Source organism: Schistocerca nitens, chromosome 4 (genome assembly GCF_023898315.1).
Source record: "Schistocerca nitens isolate TAMUIC-IGC-003100 chromosome 4, iqSchNite1.1, whole genome shotgun sequence".
Classification (NCBI taxonomy): domain Eukaryota; kingdom Metazoa; phylum Arthropoda; class Insecta; order Orthoptera; family Acrididae; genus Schistocerca; species Schistocerca nitens.
The window spans coordinates 83912498-83935136 of record NC_064617.1 but is presented as its reverse complement, the minus strand read 5'-3'; the positions used below and the strand labels follow the sequence as shown (position 1 = coordinate 83935136).

The following is a 22639-nucleotide window of genomic DNA, read 5'->3' as shown; positions in this document are numbered from 1 at the left end:
AGTCCATTGTGCTAACCACTGAGCCACCTCGATCGGTCCGTAACTTTTTTCTTTGGGCAAAAGACAAACCGCACTTTTATGAGAAAATTGGATGCAATCCATCCCATGTTATGACTTGGGAAGCGTTAAGGGCAGACTGCCTGCTTAGATCGTATTTCTTTGATGGTTGTGTGAACCAACACACCTATCTTCACATGATGAATACGTAGTTATTTCCAGAATGAAGAGCTGGAGGAATCGTTAAACTTCAATGAGAAGGCGCTTCACCACATTTTGCTGTGTCTACAAACTGCAAGGTGAACTGTTTTCAAATCGCTGGATTGGACGTAGTTCAAGAGAGGCGTCAACACTGTTGCCACGACATCCACAAAGCCTAGACGTGACCACACCCGACAACACACTGCGGGACATAGTGAAAGGAGACGTTAGTAAGCGACGATATGTGCACGACGATCAGCTGAAAGGCTGAGTTCACATTTGAAAGGGTTAGCCTTGATATGCTGCGGTGGATACACACAAGAACATGGTGTCGCATCAAACTTTGCATGGCACATCGAAGACTGCACACTGACATTCATTAACGAACATTTGTAACAATGTTCGAATTTTATTCACATTAAATATTTATAATAACCAGACATTGTTTATTCAGAATAAATGTTGAAACGTAAAAACATACTCTTTCATTTTCGAACGGTATTTACCAACATGTCTAACGGTATTACGCTGTTAACACGTGGGACTTCTCGCCCAACCTGTACTTCCTGGCACGTGGTGACAGTAGGAGGTACTGCACAGTCAAGGGCTTTATTTTTATCTTTCCATTTCGTTAATTCACCTGGACAGCTGCCCTCATTAACACGCGGATTCGGCTGTACGGGGAGCCGCAACGGCCCCGAATCGAATACGACCGGCGGTTCAACAACAACATCGGTGCGCTGGTCAGCCCGGATGTGGTTTTTATGCGGTTTCCCACATCCAAATAGGTACCCATATTCCGCCTCCGTTACACGATTTAGAAAACGTTGGCGCACTTTCACTCGAGAATTGAGGAACACAAGTTTCGTCCCTATGGGCAATAGGTTGGTAACAGAAAGGGCATCTGCGCAACCTTAACAAGTGTCATTGCCAAATCCAAAAATTAGCGTGCACACTCAGTGATGATATAGGATGAGGCCAGGGAAAAAAAACCAAAAGTAAGATTCTTCGATTTCATTAGCATGGATGGGATGCCAACTTCCAATCCTAAGCTTACCAGCTTACATGACTATGAAAACTTATAGTAATATTTTAAAATTTTTGAAGAGGATAAAATACGTAAAAGTCCTGACACTCCAGGTTCGTAAATCGTAGGTGGAAACAGTGGCTTTGGATCAGGCCTAGAGATGTGCTCAGAGAGCACGGTTGTCAAGGTGATCGCGCACTGCAGGTCGGAGTTCCAGGATCTCGTCTAGATCTGAACAGTTACCCATTAGTCACAACCTATTTATCACACATCGATCTTTCCTGGCGGATCTGTTGAATGTGGGGTTTTCGTATGTGACACCAAAGCATGTTACCTAAATCCCTCAATATTTCATCTAGGCGTCTTCGTGACACTTAGATGGTTGCAGCTGACGACTGTGGTGTCGACACTACAGAAGCCTTTTTATGAAGGTCAGGACCAGAAACTGCACATGCGCAACGCAGTTTAGGTGCACCGTGCGACAAGGAAGCAAGGTTATCGTAGGGAACGGCTCTGGAACAGTATAATCAGTCACATTAAACTGATAGCTGGTGTCGCCACTGGGATACGTGCCAGAATGAACATCGTCCGCAAAACTTACATTTATTGAGATGCTCACTATACAAATTTTTACATTACACAAATAATCACGTCTGCGGAGCAAAGATACTCTGACACTGAAGACAAGATGTGTTGAACAACCTAAAGATGATTTCAGTTACCTGCGCACGCGCGTTTTTCATAGTTATGAAACAAAGACTAACTGCGCAGTACGTTCACAATTTGATAAGACATGTTTGCACTGACTTGGAAAATGAACACTCGAACTGAAGTGGTCACTTTGGAGCGGATTCTACTAAATATAACATGAGCTTCTGGTATGTTCTCGAAGCGGTAATTGATCAAATTAATGATTACATGAACTTCATGTTTTAAGTAAGTGAGCAATATAAATTTACCTTCATCTTTCACTGCTTATAAAAAATAAGGTTGAAAGTAGTAACCTAGATTGTTTTAAATTATAACGAAATATAATGTCTGAAATAATGGAGTATACCGCGTGTATGCGACAATAAATATTTAGCTTTTACAAATGACGCTGTTATTAATGAAAAAGTTAAGTGAGTTTTTGCAACATAGCAGTAGTTTTCTATTTTGTGGATAACAAAATACATTTGGAAAGATATTCGAAATATTTGGCATTAGTTGTAACTCATGTAAAATGGAATCCATAGGATAACTAATTTTCATGGCACAACATTATCTCACAGAAACATGCAAACATGTTATTACGTTATGGCCAAATTTGAAAAGATATAAAATTTGGTAAATGCACAAATGTATAGCCTGGCTATTTGAAGAACATGGCCGGCCGAAGTGGCCGTGCGGTTAAAGGCGCTGCAGTCTGGAACCGCAAGACCGCTACGGTCGCAGGTTCGAATCCCGACTCGGGCATGGATGTTTGTGATGTCCTTAGGTTAGTTAGGTTTAACTAGTTCTAAGTTCTAGGGGACTAATGACCTCAGCAGTTGAGTCCCATAGTGCTCAGAGCCATTTGAACCATTTTTTGAAGAACATGAATCTCGTACTTTGTTGCCCAAAATCGGAATAAACATTATTGAAAAGAATGTGGAACCGCAAACATCGGTTAAAGTAGAAAGTAAGTGTAACTCTTGGTTTCGTATAACATGGTGTCGCTTAGTTGTTTACATAACTGTTGCCAACCTAACAAAATACGGGATGAATATCTGACTGTTCACTTCTTTTCTCTTTGTATCTCTATATGTATATGTGTGTACGTGTACGAATGCGTGCTTGCACGTGTATGTGCGTGTGCGGTTGAGTACGCGTGTATATGTATGTTTATGTGTGTGTATGAATGTTCATTTTTTTTAATAACGTGTTAAGATATTTCAGACGTTGTGACTGCAACTAGTCAGGGAGGCGGTTGTAGAGAGTTGAATGTCGATCTAATAGCTATCAGAGAGTAAAAAGGTTCTAGGTGTTTGGGTGACTGGATACTTGTTATTTGGAGGGGATCACGGAAGAGTGAAGGGAAAGCAGTTCTATGGCACTGTACTGATGATCGTCTGTTGGGGTGTTATTCTGCGACCGTAGAACTCCAGTTATCCAGATGAGTCGGGACTAGACCCGATCCGGATAATCTAATATCTGATATTCCGTCCTTAGCCGCTTCTCTTTCTCCATATTCCTTTACGATTCTACCTTCGTCTTTCAGTACCTCATCTTTGGTTTAAACGGCTTTCAGTTTATTTGAAGCATTTTTAATGTGGTTGTCCTCACCAAATTCCATGTTTCCGCCACATTGTAAGAGAAGTCTTTTAAATTTAATTTTTGGTGATGAGCTACAGTGCCTTCTTCACTTCCACTTCTATAAAAACCTTCCTCAATAGTATTCTTCTATAATGTCACTTCATAGTTTCGACAAGTGACTGGTCCATTGGTTGCAGCGAACTCGTTGCGTTTGGCGGCAGGGAGAGTGTTTTGAAACGTCCATCTTCTGTATCAAGAAGGCTTTCTGTGGGTTGGGTGGATGCACTGTCCAGAACCTTTATTGCCTTCTTTCCTTACTTCCTTTTTGTACTTTTTTTTAATTCATGTATGAAAACTGAATCGCACCGTTCAAAAAACAATGTAGCAGTCATCCAAGCCTTTGGTTGATTCTTGTAAGAGATGGGAAGCTTTTTCACATTTTTGAAAGCCTGAGGATTTTTCAATTTTCCTATCAACAGAAGGGGTACTGCATTTTGGTGGTTTCCTGTAGAATTAGTATATTTCGGCACTGTAATGTGGTCTCAACTAACCTTACGCCCAAGAGTACTAGTTTCCCTTTCAGATGTTTCAGGCAAAGACTTCCAAATAAAGCCTGTCTCATTGCGTTGCATATAAATTCAGGGTCATGAGATTCTGCCACAATTTTGAACATTTGAATAAAATTTTCTGTTGTTTGTAAGTCCGTTGATACACTACTGGCCATTAAAATTGCTACACCACGAAGACGACATGCTACAGACGCTAAATTTAACCGACAGGAAGAAGATGCTGTGATATGCAAATGATTAGCTTTTCAGAGCATTCAAACAGGGTTGGCGCCGGCAGCGACACCTACAACGTGCTGACATGAGAAAAGTTTCCAAAAGATTTCTCATACACAAACAGCAGTTGACCCATCAGCACGAACAGTTCGACGACGTTAGCAGCAGCATGGACTATCAGCTCGGAGACCATTCCTGCGGTTACCCTTGACGCTGCATCACAGACAGGGGCGCTTGCGATGGTGTACTCAACGGCGAACCTGGCTGCACGAATGGGAAAAAGTCATTTTTTCGGATGAATTCAGGTTCTGTTTACAGCATCATGATGGTCGCATCCGAGTTTGGCGACATCTCGGTGAACGCACATTGGAAGTGTGTATTCGTCATCGCCATACCGGCGTATCACCCGGCGTGATGGTATGGGGTGCCATTGGTTACACGTCTCGATCACCTCTTGTTCGCATTGACGGCCCTTTGAACATTGGACGTTACATTTCAGATCTGTTACGAACCGTGGCTCTACCCTTCATTCGATCCCTGCGAGACCCTACAATTCAGTAGGATAATGCACGACCGCATGTTGCAGGTCCTGTACGGGCCTTTCTGGATACGGAAAATGTTCGACTGCTGCCCTGGCCAGCACCTTCTCCAGATCTTTCACCAACTGAAAACAGCTGGTCAATAGTGGCCGAGCAACTGGCTCGTCACAATACGCCAGTCACTACTCTTGATGAACTGTGGTATCGTGTTGAAGCTGCATGGGCAGCTGTACCTGTACAAGCCATCCAAGCTCTGTTTGACACAATGCCCAGGCATATCAAGGCCGTTATTACGGCCAGAGGTGGTTGTTCTGGGTACTGATTTCTCAGGATCTATGCACCCAAATTGCGTGAAAATGTAATCACATGTCAGTTCTAGTATAATATATTTGTCCAATGAATACCCGTTTATCATCTGCATTTCTTCTTGGTGTAGCAATTTTATTGGCCAGTAGTGTAGTTTTTCAACACTTAAACAAAACTCTTGAATACCGTGCTTTGTCTTGAAATTCCAGAGCCAGCCATCGCTCGCTTTAAATGTTGGTAACATTTTAAGTTTGACAAGGACCAATATTTGGCATGTTTTAAATTTAATTTTGTATTTGACATTTGTGAAGAAGGCTACATTGCTATAGCCGAAACCTAGGTAATGTTTCTTAGCTAATACAACTGGAGGCTGAAATTTAATATAATCTCAGCTTTATCTTCATTACTCAAGCTTCTGTCCTTATCGAAGGTAAAGAAAAACCTCTAGAAAAAATAACGAGCTAATGGCCGAAACGGATGATCCCTCGAACTTGTAGTGAAATACTGAAACTGTAATTGCCACAAGTACCTTTTACTCAGTAGAATGCTACAGTATCATCTTCATCCTTCAGCTGTAGTAATAAGTTTCAAATCAAAGCCAATAACTCGATCTATTCCTCTCACTTACAGAAAAATATAGAAAACTACACGGAGGTGGACATATCTCCGGCTTACAGATACCTCAGGAAGTCTTCTGACTGGATGGGGATGGCAATGCGCGACTGGGATCCTGTGGAGATGATTTCGCGCATTGAGGACATAGCAGCCCCCATCTGCGAAGACGCGCTAAATAGTCCGGAGATGATCAGCTTTATAAAGTATGTGTACTACTGGAAAAAAAAGTAAGAAATTGTGGTTGTAGAGTACAAGCTACGTAAGTTTCTAACACAGTGTACCAATAATAAGCGTGTCGCGCACTGGTGTTCCAGGTCGGCGCCCAAATTCGACCTGTACATCATGGAGAGGTTGCTGGTTCCTTGTTTCTACGGTGTGGTGCACGCAGTCGGCTCTCCACCAATGGTGGGTCTCGTCACCCACGGGGCGCACCCGTACACCCACTGGAGCCACAGAAACCCAGACAGTCCGGCGTACCTGCCACTCTGGGTCCTGCCGTACTCCCACCACATGTCCTTCTGGGAGAGGCTCTACAGCTCCTACATATGGCTCTACTTTAACTTTGTGTGGCACAGTGTGGTGCTGCCGAGACACGACGAGATACAGAAGAGCTACTTCGGTCCTTCAGTCCCATCGGTGTTCGATCTCGAGAGAAACTTCAGCCTGATGCTCGTTTCTAACCACTTCACTGAATGCTATCCCAGGCCGAATCTCCCAAATTTCGTTGAACTGACTGGTCTACACATACAGCCAGACACTAAACCTCTTCCTCAGGTATAGTATATAATTATTCACTTTTTCCTTAAACACAGTCCAGAAGGACTGATTCGTTCATTCATATAGCAGTTTCGACAGATTTTTGCATGGTAAAAGGTCTTCCATGAGGTTTAGGGCGAGACGACTGGGATCGTTTTCCTTCATCTGATTCTTCCTGAGTCACATGTTACATCGTGGCAGTGATCGAGCAACTTTCTAAAAACTTTCTGTGGTGATATTATTAATTATGAAGGTGGCAGGGGTTAAATACAGGGAGCGAAAGGCTATTTACAATTTGTACAGAAACCAGGTGGCAGTCGAGGGACATGAAAGGGAAGCAGTGGTTGGGAAGCGACTGAGACAGGCTTGTAGCCTCTCCTCGATGCTATTCAATCTGTATATTGAGCAAGCAGTAAAGGAAACAAAAGAAAAATTCGGAGTAGGTATTAAAATCCATGGAGAAGAAATAAAAACTTTGAGGTTCGCCGATGACATTGTAATTCTGTCAGAGACAGCAAAGGACTTGGAAGAGCAGTTGAACGGAATGGACAGTGTCTTGAAAGGAGGGTATAAGATGAACATCAACAAATGCAAAACGAGGATAATGGAATGTAGTCGAATTAAGTCGGGTGATGCTGAGGGAATTAGATTAGGAAATGAGACACTTAAAGTAGTAAAGGAGTTTTGCTATTTGGGGAGCAAAATAACTGGTGATGGTCGAAGTAGAGAGGATATAAAATGTAGAACGGCAACGGCAAGGAAAGCGTTTCTGAAGAAGAGAAATTTGTTAACATCGAGTATTGATTTAAGTGTCAGGAAGTCGTTTCTGAAAGTATTCGTATGGAGTGTAGCCATGTATGGAAGTGAAACATGGACGATAAATAGTTTGGACAAGAAGAGAATAGAAGCTTTTGAAATGTGGTGCTACAGAACAATGCTGAAGATTAGATGGGTAAATCACATAACTAATGAGGAGGTATTGAATAGAATTGGGGAGAAGAGGAGTTTGTGGCACAACTTGACAAAAAGAAGGGATCGATTGGTAGGACATGTTCTGAGGCATCAAGGGATCACAAATTTAGCATTGGAGGGCAGCGTGGAGGGTAAAAATCGTAGAGGGAGACCAAGAGATGAATACACTAAGCACATTCAGAAGGATGTAGGCTGCAGTAGGTACTGGGAGATGAAGAAGCTTGCACAGGATAGAGTAGCATGGAGAGCTGCATCAAACCAGTCTCAGGACTGAAGACCACAACAACAATACATTATTAATAATATGTAAACATGGAATGTAGGAAGGACGAAGAGAAGGAAATGCTATAAAGTTGGGTTGGAAATCATGAAGGCTAGTCGCACAGGACATTGTGATAATGCAATGCCGAAAGTTGAAACTTTGTTCACGACCGTGATTCGAACCCGGATTTACCGCTTGTCATGAGCTGTTTTCTTAACCTCTTCGGCCATCCGGACACGGTCCCTGATCGACTCAAATCTCCAACTTATCGCAAGTTGCATTGCAGCATCCCTCGCACATTAAAATCTCTACCCGTAAATCCTGATTTCCGTAGGAGTTCGGACGATGTTTGTACACCTTTTTCAGAATATTTCTGTCAACATGGGCAACAGAAGCTACTGGAATATACACGTTATTACTGCTTCTGGCGTAGAGCTTTCGCTCCTATCACTGTTCAGAACATTTATGTATTTCGTTTTCCGTGGGCCTTTGGAGGAAACTCCATCGTATATGCTATTTGGCTGGGTACAAGAAAGTCTTTGTTGTAAGATAGTAAACTGGTCGTTCACTCCCGCTGCCTATACTGATTTTGTCAAAACTACAAACCAACTTTAGTGACATCCACACCTCTCTGTCTATGGAAAATGAATCCTTGCTAGCTTTGGGTCCCTGCTTATATTTTCCAAAGTGGTCTAGGCGTTTGATCTCGAGTACACGACAGAGGCAAAATTTCTATCGAGATTATTAGATCCAGATAGTTCAAATGGTTCAAATGGCTCTGAGCACTATGGGACTTAACATCTGAGGTCATCAGTCCCCTAGAACTTAGAACTACTTAAACCTAACTAACCTAAGGACATTACACACATCCATGCCCGAGGCAGGATTCGAACTTGCGACCGTAGCGGTCGCGCGGTTCCAGACTGAAGCGCCTAGAACCGCTCGGCCACATCGGCCGGCCTCCAGATAGTTCATGACTGATTGTTAAGTGTGTGTTTAAATGTAAGGGCTACTCTGAGATGAAGAGAAGTAAAGGAGAGTAAATCATGGTGGTCCACATCAGTCCAGCCCGAACATTGTGACCCAATAAAAAGAAAAATAAACGTGACTGAACTGATGATGCGCAGTTATCATATAAAGTTTTTTTTTCATATGAGGAGTGAGATAAGGCAGTAGAGACAAACATATATATCCTGTGCCTATTCGACATTCACATACATTTCAGCTACAAAACATGAGCAGCTGCTGCACCGAGACTGCTCTCAATTCGTTAGTGTTTCCACAGACACAAACTTTCCCATCCCCATGCTCGTGCCGGCCTGTTTCGCCGTGCGGTTCTGGACGCTTCAGTCTGGAACCGCGTGACCGCTACGGTCGCAGGTTCGAATCCTGCCAGGGGCATGGATGTTTGTGATGTCCTTAGGTTAGTTAGGTTTAAGTAGTTCGACGTTCTAGCGGACTGATGACCACAGATGTTAAGTCCCATAGTGCTCAGAGCCATTTGAACTATTTTGAACCCATGCGTGTAGGTAGGCGCCCGCTGAACTGAAACCCAGTAAAGCAATCAAAGACAAGCGATACAAATTTTGAGCAAAGATGTTAACGTGATTATCCTCTTTAATTGTAATCAAATAATAAGTGTCCTTTCATTTACGTCTATGGTCACAAACTTTTTGTTAACAGATTACCGGTTTCGGTCTATAATGACCATCATCAGATTTGTTTTATAAAAACTTTTGACGATGCGACTATGGCTGCAGTACATTACAGGAAACTTATTGTATATACGGGTCACTGTTTTATTCGCGACAATGTCGCAGCTTGCAATGAAATATTTAAGACTAATTTGAAAAGATAACCATTACGGGCTTACCACACGCTCACCGAAGCCAGCATTTATTTTTAGAATTCCTGGAACGATCTACTCTCCACTTAAGTGCAACTCGTGTTTTCTTTCTTTACTTCGTTCGGGTTTACTGTTTGTCACTGTGTTCAGAACGGTCTGATACAACTAACTAAATTCAAGGTTATGTCAGATTTAATACAAATTCAGTAGTACGTGAACTACAGTAACATTATGTATCAATGGACTTTGTGTTTCACAAACAGGACGTACAGGAGTGGCTGGACGGAGCGACTGAAGGCGTCATCTACTTCAGCCTGGGCACCAACGTACTGAGCAGTAAAATGCCACCAGAAAAGCGACGGGCCTTCCTCGACTCCTTCTCCCAGCTGCCGCAGAGGGTACTCTGGAAGTGGGAGGCGGACGACGCGACTGACCTGCCGCCTAACGTTAAAATGTCCAAATGGCTTCCACAACAATCTGTACTAGGTATGCGGTATATGTAGTCAAACTGGAGAAAATTTGCATAGTATGCAAGACAAAATTCATTTAATTTTCTCTTACTAGCACTTGTTTCAGCAGTTTCAGTGCTATGTCAGTGTTTCTCTTTTCTTTTTTTCTCCCGCCTGATACGTTATTGTGATATGATAGAAGCTTGGTAACCCACCACTGCCTGGGGCATCTTCAAACACGTCTTCGGTGATCACCGGTTCTCAGTACGAAGCAAGACTCTTCTCTGAAGACAATTCTACTCCAGTAAACGAGAGTCCAGACTGAATACGCCCGACACCACGGCAAATTGGTCTTGTTGGTGTACAGAAGACGATGGTAGTCTGTACAAAGGGCGCAATAAACTCATCCCCCTTTCTGTATGCCGCCTATTAATGGTCCTTGTGATCACTGAGGCACCAGTTACACGTCAGATGGATGGTAATCATGAATCCGGAGCTCTGGGTGCCTCTCTGACGATTGCTTGCCTCTATTCAAATCTCGAACGATTCACCGATTACTCTAACCCACTTGTTTGAGCCCAACTGTACACTGATATCTGCGTATATTGTCCACGCGCCCGTCTGTGAGGCATAGCTACTGTCCACCTGAGTACACGGAATGAAATTCGCGAAGACATTATGCCCTGGTGTCGACATGTCCCTCCTTTACTATCCTTGCGAGCTGCGCAGTGAAATTGTGCTGCAGCGTCACACGTTCGTCCATCGGGTGCCAAAGCTTACAATTTTGCATTTTCTGTCAATACCTGTATGAATATCACTTTTGACCAATTTGCATAACTCCTTCATGACGCGTCTTTTTTTTAGGTTGTATCCAGCCTAAAATAATTATTGACGTTATGTGTCGTGAATATAACACTAAAGTTATATTTTTCTGCAAAAAACTTGATGTAGGTCTGATAAACTATAAATATGATGTATAATATTTCATGGCTGAACTACGAAATGTGGCTCTACTGCATATGTATACTGACGTCAATAACATCAAATTATTACTCCTTAAGAAATAGCTTCAAGTCGAATTCATAGTGTTGTGTTGGCAGAAGAGCCAACACCGTGTTACTAGAGGAGGCCGAAATGCACGCGTTTTAGCTCACGCAGGCTGGCGTGAGGAGGGAAGAACTATACTGACGTGAGGTCTGGAACATGACAAGGAATTAGAATTCAGAAAGCGGACGTAATTAGTTTGATACTTAACTTTAATCCACTAATGATGAACGTCGCTCTTGACGGTACATGATTCACAATATTATCTGTTCAGATTACAGTAACTTAATATGGCGCCTTGCTAGGTCGTAGCAAATGACGTAGCTGAAGGCTATGCTAAACTGTCGTCTCTGCAAATGAGAACGTATGTAGTCAGTGATCCATCGTTAGCAAAGTCGGCTGTACAACTGGGGCGAGTGCTAGGGAGTCTCTCTAGACTAGACCTGCCGTGTGGCGGCGCTCGGTCTGCAATCACTAATAGTGGCGACACGCGGGTCCGACGTATACTAACGGACCGAGGCCGATTTAAAGGCTACCACCTAGCAAGTGTGGTGTCTGGCGGTGACACCACACATAGGATACTCAAAATCTTTTGAGACAGAATAATAATTTTAAAGAACTTCTGAAGATCCGTTCCAGAACTTGTATGAATAACAGAAAAATCAGTGAATTTGGTCTTGCACAAAGGCAGACAGTTTGTAGACTTTTTTTCCCAGCATGGAAATTGTGAAAAGCTAAAATATTTAAAAAGACCCTTGTCTTGTAGCCAAGTATTTAATTGGCTTTTTATTATTGTCATCGTTATTTTTGTTAAAGACACTCCTTGAGCTAGTGTCTCAAATGTATGTTGTCTAACAAGGGGAGGCCGCCAATCGTGAAATTCAGATTCGATTCATATTGCGCATAATAAAAACTCATGGCCAGAGATGTAATGTGGCAAAGCACCAAGATGCACTTCTCAGCCGTTGTCGAGAAAATCGACAGTTAAAAGAAACCGTTGCGGTGAAATACTCTCTACGATTAAAAATTTTCTACAGCGTCGTGGCGCAGCGATAAGCGCTCGGGTTCGTAATCCGAAGGTCGCCGGATCGAATCTCGCGCCATGCAATTTTTTTTATTATTAGTTTTTTAGTAATTTATATATATATATATATATATATATATATATATATATATATATATATATATATATATAAACTATTAATGAATTGCTTATGCATGTTGGTGAAGGCGGGTCGCTCTCCAATTGTACCGCCTCCATTTTTCCGTTTGTTTAACAGGGTGTACCAAAGCTCTCACGTCCGCACTGATTTTCGACGATGTTATAAGTTGCGCTAGGGGCCGCATCTACCTTCTTTCGAAGTTAGCAGGCAACTACGCTAGTTATGCGGCAGCTCGTTTCGGCCAATTCAACGTCTGTCCTTCAAGTGTAACGAGCGAGTAACGGAGTTTATATTTCATATCTGCCACAGCCAATTTGTGTTCGTGGGGTCTCTATTCTAATTCGAACGTTTGACTTACGCTATACTTATTCGTTTCGGAATATCGTTTCTACGTCTTCCGTTAACTATACATGGTTAACATTATGAAGACAATTAATAACATTTGTGAAATACAACTTTGTTTGCGGAAAACATAATGATGTTCGAAGTCGCCAGTTTTTCCAAGACAAACGACTTTCAACAACTTATTATATGCATAATAGTTGCCGGTCGCTGGTGGCCGAGCGGTTCTGGCGCTACAGTCTGGAACCGCGCGACCGCTACGGTCGCAGGTTCGAATCCTGCCTCGGGCATGGATGTGTGTGTTGTCCTTAGGTTAGTTAGGTTTAAGTAGTTCTAAGTTCTAGGGGACTTATGACCTCAGCAGTTGAGTCCCATAGTGCTCAGAGCCATTTGAACCATTTTTTTGCATAATAGTTGCAACAGATTGCCGGGAATTTAATATACACTCCTGGAAATTGAAATAAGAACACCGTGAATTCATTGTCCCAGGAAGGGGAAACTTTATTGACACATTCCTGGGGTCAGATACATCACATGATCACACTGACAGAACCACAGGCACATAGACACAGGCAACAGAGCATACACAATGTCGGCACTAGTACAGTGTATATCCACCTTTCGCAGCAATGCAGGCTGCTATTATCCCATGGAGACGATCGTAGAGATGCTGGATGTAGTCCTGTGGATCGGCTTGCCATGCCATTTCCACCTGGCGCCTCAGTTGGACCAGCGTTCGTGCCGGACGTGCAGACCGCGTGAGACGACGCTTCATCCAGTCCCAAACATGCTCAATGGGGGACAGATCCGGAGATCTTGCTGGCCAGGGTAGTTGACTTACACCTTCTAGAGCACGTTGGGTGGCACGAGATACATGCGGACGTGCATTGTCCTGTTGGAACAGCAAGTTCCCTTGCCGGTCTAGGAATGGTAGAACGATGGGTTAGATGACGGTTTGGATGTACCGTGCACTATTCAGTGTCCCCTCGACGAACACCAGTGGTGTACGGCCAGTGTAGGAGATCGCTCCCCACACCATGATGCCGGGTGTTGGCCCTGTGTGCCTCGGTCGTATGCAGTCCTGATTGTGGCGCTCACCTGCACGGCGCCAAACACGCATACGACCATCATTGGCACCAAGGCAGAAGCGACTCTCATCGCTGAAGACGACACGTCTCCATTCGTCCCTCCATTCACGCCTGTCGCGACACCACTGGAGGCGGGCTGCACGATGTTGGGGCGTGAGCGGAAGACGGCCTAACGGTGTGCGGGACCGTAGCCCAGCTTCATGGAGACGGTTGCGAATGGTCCTCGCCGATACCCCAGGAGCAACAGTGTCCCTAATTTGCTGGGAAGTGGCGGTGCGGTCCCCTACGGCACTGCGTAGGATCCTACGGTCTTGGCGTGCATCCGTGCGTCGCTGCGGTCCGGTCCCAGGTCGACGGGCACGTGCACCTTCCGCCGACCACTGGCGACAACATCGATGTACTGTGGAGACCTCACGCCCCACGTGTTGAGCAATTCGGCGGTACGTCCACCCGGCCTCCCGCATGCCCACTATACGCCCTCGCTCAAAGTCCGTCAACTGCACATACGGTTCACGTCCACGCTGTCGCGGCATGCTACCAGTGTTAAAGACTGCGATGGAGCTCCGTATGCCACGGCAAACTGGCTGACACTGACGGCGGCGGTGCACAAATGCTGCGCAGCTAGCGCCATTCGACGGCCAACACCGCGGTTCCTGGTGTGTCCGCTGTGCCGTGCGTGTGATCATTGCTTGTACAGCCCTCTCGCAGTGTCCGGAGCAAGTATGGTGGGTCTGACACACCGGTGTCAATGTGTTCTTTTTTCCATTTCCAGGAGTATATATATATATATATATATATATATATATATATATATATATATATATATATATGTGTGTGTGTGTGTGTGTGTGTGTGTGTGTGTGTGTGTGTGTGTGTGTGTGTGTGTGTGTGTGTATACACACATTTGAATTACAAAAAACAAACACTAAAAAAAAAAATTTGAAGGGCGCGAGATTCGATCCGGCGACGTTCGGATTACGAACCCGAGCGCTTACCGCTGCGCCACGACGCTGTAGAAAGCTGTTAGTCGTAGAGAGTATTTCACCGCAACGGTTTCTTTTAACTGTCGATTTTCTCGACAATGGCTGAGAAGTGCATCTTGGTGCTTTGCCACATTACACCTCTGGCCATGAGCTTTTATTATGCATAGTATGAATCGGATCTGAATTTCACAATTGGCGTCCTCCCCTTGTAAGTGCTACACATGTGACTTGTCAATGAGGAAATAATGACGTTCAGTGCCGATGGAGCTCTTCGCTTTAACCCCTGGCATCAGAAGCGAGAGGAAAGTGATGTATTTTCTCAGGAAAGAAGGCCTTCGTAAGAACGGAAACATAAAATTTTACAGTGTGACACATCTGAAGGTTGTGTTGGACACTGAAGTTGGGTCTAATTTGACTTGTAGGCTGCAGTAAGAGATCTGCATCTGAGAACGATCGAAGCATCCGGGTTTTCAAATAGTGATCAGTTTAGACACGCAGCCCTGGTGGAGATTCGTGTCTGGGAAAAAATTCGCTCATAAGGAAAGTTTTCACAGCGAGCTGCCTTATTACGAAGGCGAGGAGCGCGATTGTTTCTGTTTACAAGTGATGGCAGAAATGGGTAGACATCTTTCACGTTGCCAATAATGAAAAAGTGCTGTTGCGTATAAAAATGAATGAAACTGCGTTGCCACTCAGGTGTGGCCACAGTGCTATCTCGACTAATTTAAGTACCATTGTCCAGCATTGTTCATGACAGTATACATGGAAGGAGGCTAAATATCAATGACTGCCGGCGGCAACTTGAGGTGGATTCACTGAAAAATTCAAAACCCCCAACCTGACACGTGCTGTAGGAGACTTATTCAAGTCTAGACTGTTAGCCTCTAATAGTGAGGCGAATACCTATGGCGCAAGAACAACGATAGACATACATGGGAAATTTCAGTACAATATGTGTGTACTATTCTGCACCTCTATTCACCACAAGCAAATGTGGTATTTGGTCGAATTTCAGTGATGGAAGATGGCATCAAACATTGGGAATTGTATCGGCACTGCAATCTATTTAGCACTTATAAAGCAAAGGACAGCCTGATCAGATGACAACACCTCAACTATAAACTGCCAGATCTCACAGTATTTTCAGTTTGTGAAGAGTGCTAGACGTAGAATTCTGAAAAAATGTTTTCTCTTTGTCAAAGACAGCACACCTGTGAATAACAAACACCACGTATACACCCAAACCTCTGTCAGTCAGTATTGATCTCTTCTCGCTCGTTTCCACATCTTTCATCTGTGTCAAGGGCGCCCATTATCTTTTTATCAGCTGCGTAAACTTATTATGTGCATAATACATATACCCCTCAAACTATTTTGTACAAAGTTTTCAGCAGCAAACGTGAAGCACATATTTACAAAAATTGATTATTTTCCTAGTGTGCATTTGCAAATGCACAAAAGACATATTGTTATCTAGATATGAGTGTACTTGTTTCCTATTTCACTACTTAATATGGTGAACATATTTTTGTTTAATTAAGATAGCTGTGAAATGCTTGCCTATTAGTTTTTTCTTACTATGTTAGTTGCAATGTATTTCATATATCAGTGTACCATACATTCTGTCACCTAGGGACAGGGAAGGAATGTAGTTAATTCTTTCAAACAAGTCATCAGACATTTTCTACATCGTTGTTGCAGTCTCCTCCACGTTAGCCTCACTTGTGCAAAACCTTTGCAGCCATTTGAACCTGCTACCCACAGACAAGCTTTGGCCTCACTGCCTCCAATCGCCCCCCCCCCCCCCACACACACACACACACTTCCCTCCATTATCAAACTGACGATTATTCTATGCCCCAGAATGTGCTCAATCAACCAAACCCTTCTTTTAGTAAAATTGTGAAATACTTTTCTTTTATCCAATTTTAGAGCTAATACCTCATGATTTACTCATCTAATGTTCAGTACCACATTTGCAAAGCTCCTATTTTCTTCTTGTATCAGTTGTTTATTGTGCAGGTTTCACTTCCATATAAGACAGACAAATGCCTTCAAAAAAGACAGTTTGCATTTTGTATCTTCCTTGTTTCACCAATCACGAATTATTTTGTTGCCCAAATAGCAAAACAACTTAAAGTGCTTCAGTCCCTAGTTTAATGCCCTCAGCGCCGCCAGATTTAATTCAACTAGAGCCCATTATCCTTGTTTTATTTTAGTTGGGATTCATCTTTTTATGTCTTTTCAAACCATTACCTATTCCGTTCAACTGCTCTTCCAAATCCTTTGTCGTCCCTGACTGAATTACAATATAATCAGCAAAAACCAAGTTTTAATTTTTTGTTCTTGAGCTTTAACGCCCTCCTCAAATTTCTTTTTCGTTTCCTTCACACCTTTCTCAGTGTGCAGACTGAGTAACATCAGCAGTACTCTACAAACCTGTCTCCCTCCCTTCTCAGCTTGATCCTCAATTTCATGTCTGTCTGTTACAACTCGAGTCTGGTTAATGTATAAATTTTAGGTAAGCTTTTTCTCTCTGTACTTTATCGCTGGTACCTTCAGACGTTCAAAGGCTTTCTTCCAGCCAACATTGCAAAAGATTTCTCTAAATCTATAAATTACCTTCTAGGATAAATGTATTGCTTGACTTGTTCCTACACTTCTGCTAAATCCAAACTGAACATCCATGTGGTCGACTCTATTAGTTTTCCAGTCTTCACAAATAATTTGTGTTGCTGGTTTTATAAGAATGTCCTATTACACTGCTGGTTCGATTATATTCACACCTATCAGCAGTAGCCTTTTTCTGAAAGTAATAGTAATTATCACATTCCAGTTAATACCTTTATACCTAATGAAGTCATAATTATGTTAACTGTAAGTGTGTTTGTGGTACCAATTACATGTTTCCATTACTTGGTCGCAGAGTTCTTCTACAGTAGAGGTAGACAATCATTCAGATCTGACATAAATTGCAATTATGGAAAAGTCATAATCGCACACTTCTGTATTAAGTGTTATGCGTTTCAAAATATTTGTTTTGGTATCTTTCAGCAGAAATTCAGACCATACAGCAAACATTAGAATGGCAACCCCAATGAACTATTTCCCCTGTTGGCTACTGCAGTGTAATGTTTGACTGGAACTTCTGAGGACAGAAGAACTTTCGCACACTTTTTCACTTTCATCCTTCTTCAGCAACCCTAGAAAGTTTGTCGCATCATCATTTAGGCACACTATGCACTCTGAATCCAGTTTCAGTATAGTACTTTACTTAAAACCGTACACATGTTCGATGTCACTAGCCTCTCCAGTGACTGCTTTTGTCCATGAAACTTTCCTCTAAAGTAATTATGGTAGCTTACTGAGAATTACTCTGGTTTTAGTTTGTTTATAGCTAAATAATATCTGCACATTATGTTTCTGTATACAAAACTGAAAATGGTGATGAGTTGAAGCGGAAGATACTAATTCCTACAGATTCTTAAAAAACTATAACTCCAGAAATAAACTGACAAATATGATACATGAAATTACTCTTTATATCATTAGTAATGTATGTGTTTGTCATCCACAGCACATCCAAATGTTAGAATCTTCATCACACAAGGAGGCCTGCAGAGCTTCAATGAAGCCACTTATTATGGTGTCCCTTTAATTGGGATTCCATTCATGGGAGATCAGCATTACAAAGTAGCAAAAATGGTATCTGCTGAAATTGGTTACAGGCTGCAGTTTCGAAGTATCACAAAGGATGTGGTTCTAAAAGCTATTAGAGCTATTCTCGGTGATCCTAAGTAAGCAACATTTCTTTTAGATTTTCAAATGTTCTCACCACTATATTTAGTGGTCAGTGTTGGTATCTATAATATCACTTGCAGTCTCCATGTCTGAGTCATATCAATTCAAAATTCAGTTACTCTATTACACAGTATTCATTAGTTATCGACATGATGGGTCTATCAGACTGTATAGGCATTATAGCCTTAGCCTGCCTGACTTTAAGTCACCACTACAAAGACAGCAACAGGCAACAGTTGGTTGTACTACTCCTCATCTCTAAGTCAACGATGTAAACAATCCTTTGTTGTTAGTTAAGAGTAATATGTATTATTAAATTTCATATTATCAAATTTGACATAACATAATTGATGAAGGTTGCTCAGAAAATTTTCTGCTATACCTGATTATCAGATTTTTTCATCTTTTCATTTAATATGTATCATAGTTTCTTAAAATATTTTTATAATGTTCTTACCTTTTGTCTTCTATTCCTACAGATGTATACACATGCATACATATATATCCTCTTTATCAGGCATTTCTTATTTTAGGCAAATGAATGAACTCACTTCGTTTCTGTTGTATTCTTTCGTTTTCTCTGCTGCAAGTCGAGTCAACAAGCTTTGTTTACACCCATTGTTAAGTATTTACCCTCTGCCATGTGATTGTTTTCATGTTGTAGGTTTAAATTTCACTTTTTACTGCCAGTACATCACTGCTTTGCTCCAGCAACTCACTCTAATATAAAGCTATGTTCTCAAAACAATTATCATTCACCTTTTCTCACTATGAAAACAAATTCACCTCCTTCATTTATCTTGAGCCTCGTTGATTCACAGTATGCTCAGTCTTATAGAACATTAGCTCTTGTTAGCTCTTGTTGTAGATATCAGACTGTTTACATAAGTGATAATATAATATTGCTTTTGGAAAACAAATATGTCAGAAGTGCAATTTTAGTGGTCATTTGATATTAATGAGTAGTCCTTTTTAATTCTGGATGTGCATATCAAAATCAAGAACAGTAATTACAGATATGAAAATATTGTTTTCTGTTATAATGCAATTCAAGTTACTTGTTGGATGTAAAATTTCTGTACAGAATCGAATGTGTACTGAAATGAGCCATCATCCACTATGTAATATATAATGGCTATCTAAAAATAGTTTTTTTAGTGATTAAATTATGGCTTCCCCCTATATAGTTAATGACAAAGAGCATGTTGCAGAGCATTCATATGTAATTTCACTTCCTGAAAATTTTTTATTCTAGCCCTTTCCTTAGTGACCTATGACCTCCATAGCTGTATTGAAAATTAATTTCCTATCTGTGAAAAATTTCTTGAGAAAAGAAGCAAAGTTGACACCCATGGAATTGTACACATTTTCCAGTTGACAATGAGTAGGTCATCCTAAAATTAATAACAGTGAAAACATTAAGTCCTTATACATCATTTTCTATTTCACAACTGACTTTTTTTTTGTCATACTCTATACTGTGGTTGACTGACAGTCATCTTAAAAACGACCATTTATTCCTTGATGAATGTTAATGTGACTTATGTTGTACTATTCAACATTTTTATAACTGATTTTGATCTGACTCCTTAAAAAATATATGAAATCACCACAATTCATTGTTTCTTTTCCACTTCTAACATATAGTGAAATAATGTTTCAAGTTATTTTTAAAAAATTTCTAACACATGTATATAAAATGTGATCTTAGACCATATCACTTTTAACATGCAGGATTAAGTGATACTCTACGCAGGTATTTCTATTATGGTCTGAATTTATGCTACTCATCGTGTACATGAGAACAACGTTGTTCATTTTATAAATTGTTAGTACACTAGAAATATTTTAATCGATAATCTTCTACAGTTATCATTTACATTCTTATACTTGTACAAATACAGAGTTTGACACAACTACGAAATTCTAGTGTCAGATTATCGAACTGGAAATTTATAAATGTGTTATTAAATGCATATGTAGATTTGTCAGTCAAACGTGGAACTGCACCAATTAGTTCAATTTGGAAAGAATTTAAAAAATGTTCGAAGGTTGGAGATACATGATAAACTTCAGCAGTAAAGGTATAGGCAACACAGAGTTATAGATGAGATGATGGAGCAAAAACTATAGCTTTCCCCTGATACTGTAAAGATGTTCTGACAGTAATTAGGAGAAAAATACATTTTTATCTAATATTTTCATGATTATGAAAACATTAACTGTTTAAAATTTACTATAAATCACTGCAAAAAATTGAGATTACATAAGATAAATACAAAAACTTAAAACCACAACCACTTAAATCTATTTGAGAATGAAAATATTATGAAAATCAAAATGAGGTTAATGGAATGTAGTCGAATTGAATCAGACGATGTTGAGGGAATTAGATTAGGAATTGAGACACTTAAAGCAGTAGATGAGGTTTGCTATTTGGGCAGCAGAATAACTGATAATGATTGAAGTAGAGGGGATATAAAATGTTGACTGAAAATGGCAAAAAAGGCGTTTCTGAAGAAAATAAGTTTTTTAACATCGGGTATAGATTTAAGTGTCGGGAAGTCTTTTCTGAAGAGTATTAGTATGAAGTGTAGCCATGTATGGAAGTGAAACATAGACGATAATCACCATGTAGAGGAGACACTGAGTCGCAGACAGGCATAACGAAAAGACTGCTCTGTAATTAAACTCTCAGGCAAAAAGCATTCTCATGAAGTAGAAAACACGTACGCATTCACACAAGCACAACTCACACACACACATATGACAACTCTTTTACCAGACTTCAGACGGCAGTCCGGCCACAGTGGCCAGAGACAGTTTTCATTTGTGTGGAAGTTGTGCCTGTGTGACTGTGAGTATGGTTTCTATTTTGGAAGGAGACCATTTCGTCAGAAGCTTAAAATGTACAGCAATCTTTCCATTGTGCCTGTCTGAGACTCAGCGTCCATCTCTATGGTGAATAGTAATCTGTTCTTTTCATAATGCTGTTGTTACTCCATCCTGGACTTTCCATTGTTTGATAGTGAAAATACATATATTCAATTGTTTATCTAAGGACCAGTTCGACACACGACATGTCTCTATGAAATTTTTTGCATCAAATTATATTTCTGTCACTTCTTAAAACACTGAACTTTTGTGTAAATTCAACCGGTTTGTCAATGCAATTTTAGCAACATAAAATTCATTATGTTGCTTTTGCACATTGTATTGCAAAATAGTAATTAAAAATTCATCCGAACAGTAGAAACAATTACCAGGAAAAAATATTTTCATTTCTCTTTTAACCTTACCTTATGTCTTTAACTATGAATCTGACAGTTTTGTAAAACTACATTCTTAGTATATTGTAACCATACATTCATAATCTGCTAATTTAAATATAACTCTGTACTATAAATTAAGCGACTATTTATTTGTGTTCATGAAATCGCTTGATGCCGTAGGTATCGGGAAAACATGAAGAAGTTGTCAGCAGTGTATCGTGAGCATCAGGCAGAGTCACTGCCGAAAGCCATCTGGTGGATAGAATACGTTCTGCGCCACAATGGAGCTCCACATCTGCGTAGCGCAGGCATGGACCTAAGCTGGTACCAGCTTCTGCTGCTAGATGTCATTGCCTTTGTGCTGTGTGTCACTGTAATCTGTTGTGTTGCGATGTATTCATTGGTAAGGTATCTCATTTCTGTCATCTTTAAGGATGCAAAACTTAAGACCCACTGAGAAATGAGTGCTCATTTTCTTAGAAAGTATTCTGATACCTCTTAAGCCAGTAGCCAATAGTGATGGTAGTGGTGATTAAAGTTGATATTTTATAAACACATGTTCTTATTTTCTTGTTGTTCATATTGTGGTGTGTGTATGCATGCGAGAGAGAGAGAGTAATAGCAGGTCAAAAATTTGATGTAAAATGAAGACTAGTGGAATCCCACTTTTTATGATTAGTAGACGTTTGGTCACCATCTATTTATATTACGACTATTTTACTAAAATAAAAGATATTTAAGTTTCTAAGTAAAATTATTTCATATATTTTATTTGCTTCACTGGTTACATAAAGATTGCATGTCAAATTTCATCAAAATGGCCATTTTCAAATGATCGCTATGTGCGTATGTTATAAATATGTGTGTAAAGTCAGATTTCATGAGCACTTGCAACAAAATAAACGATTTTTAATTTGGTT

General features: G+C 40.9%; 1 protein-coding gene across 1 annotated transcript in view; it reads left to right on the top strand.

Moving 5' to 3' along the window:
* LOC126252608 (UDP-glycosyltransferase UGT5-like) overlaps positions 1-22432 on the top strand; it is a 37696-nt gene extending 15264 nt beyond the window's left edge. The window contains exons 3-7 of the mRNA XM_049953509.1: positions 5757-5944; positions 6056-6515; positions 9841-10063; positions 18224-18443; positions 21900-22432. Of these exons, the coding sequence (XP_049809466.1) occupies positions 5757-5944; positions 6056-6515; positions 9841-10063; positions 18224-18443; positions 21900-22176 (1368 nt within the window). The 3' untranslated portion in view covers positions 22177-22432. The remainder of the gene's footprint in view (positions 1-5756; positions 5945-6055; positions 6516-9840; positions 10064-18223; positions 18444-21899) is intronic.
* The last annotated feature ends 207 nt before the right edge of the window (positions 22433-22639 follow it).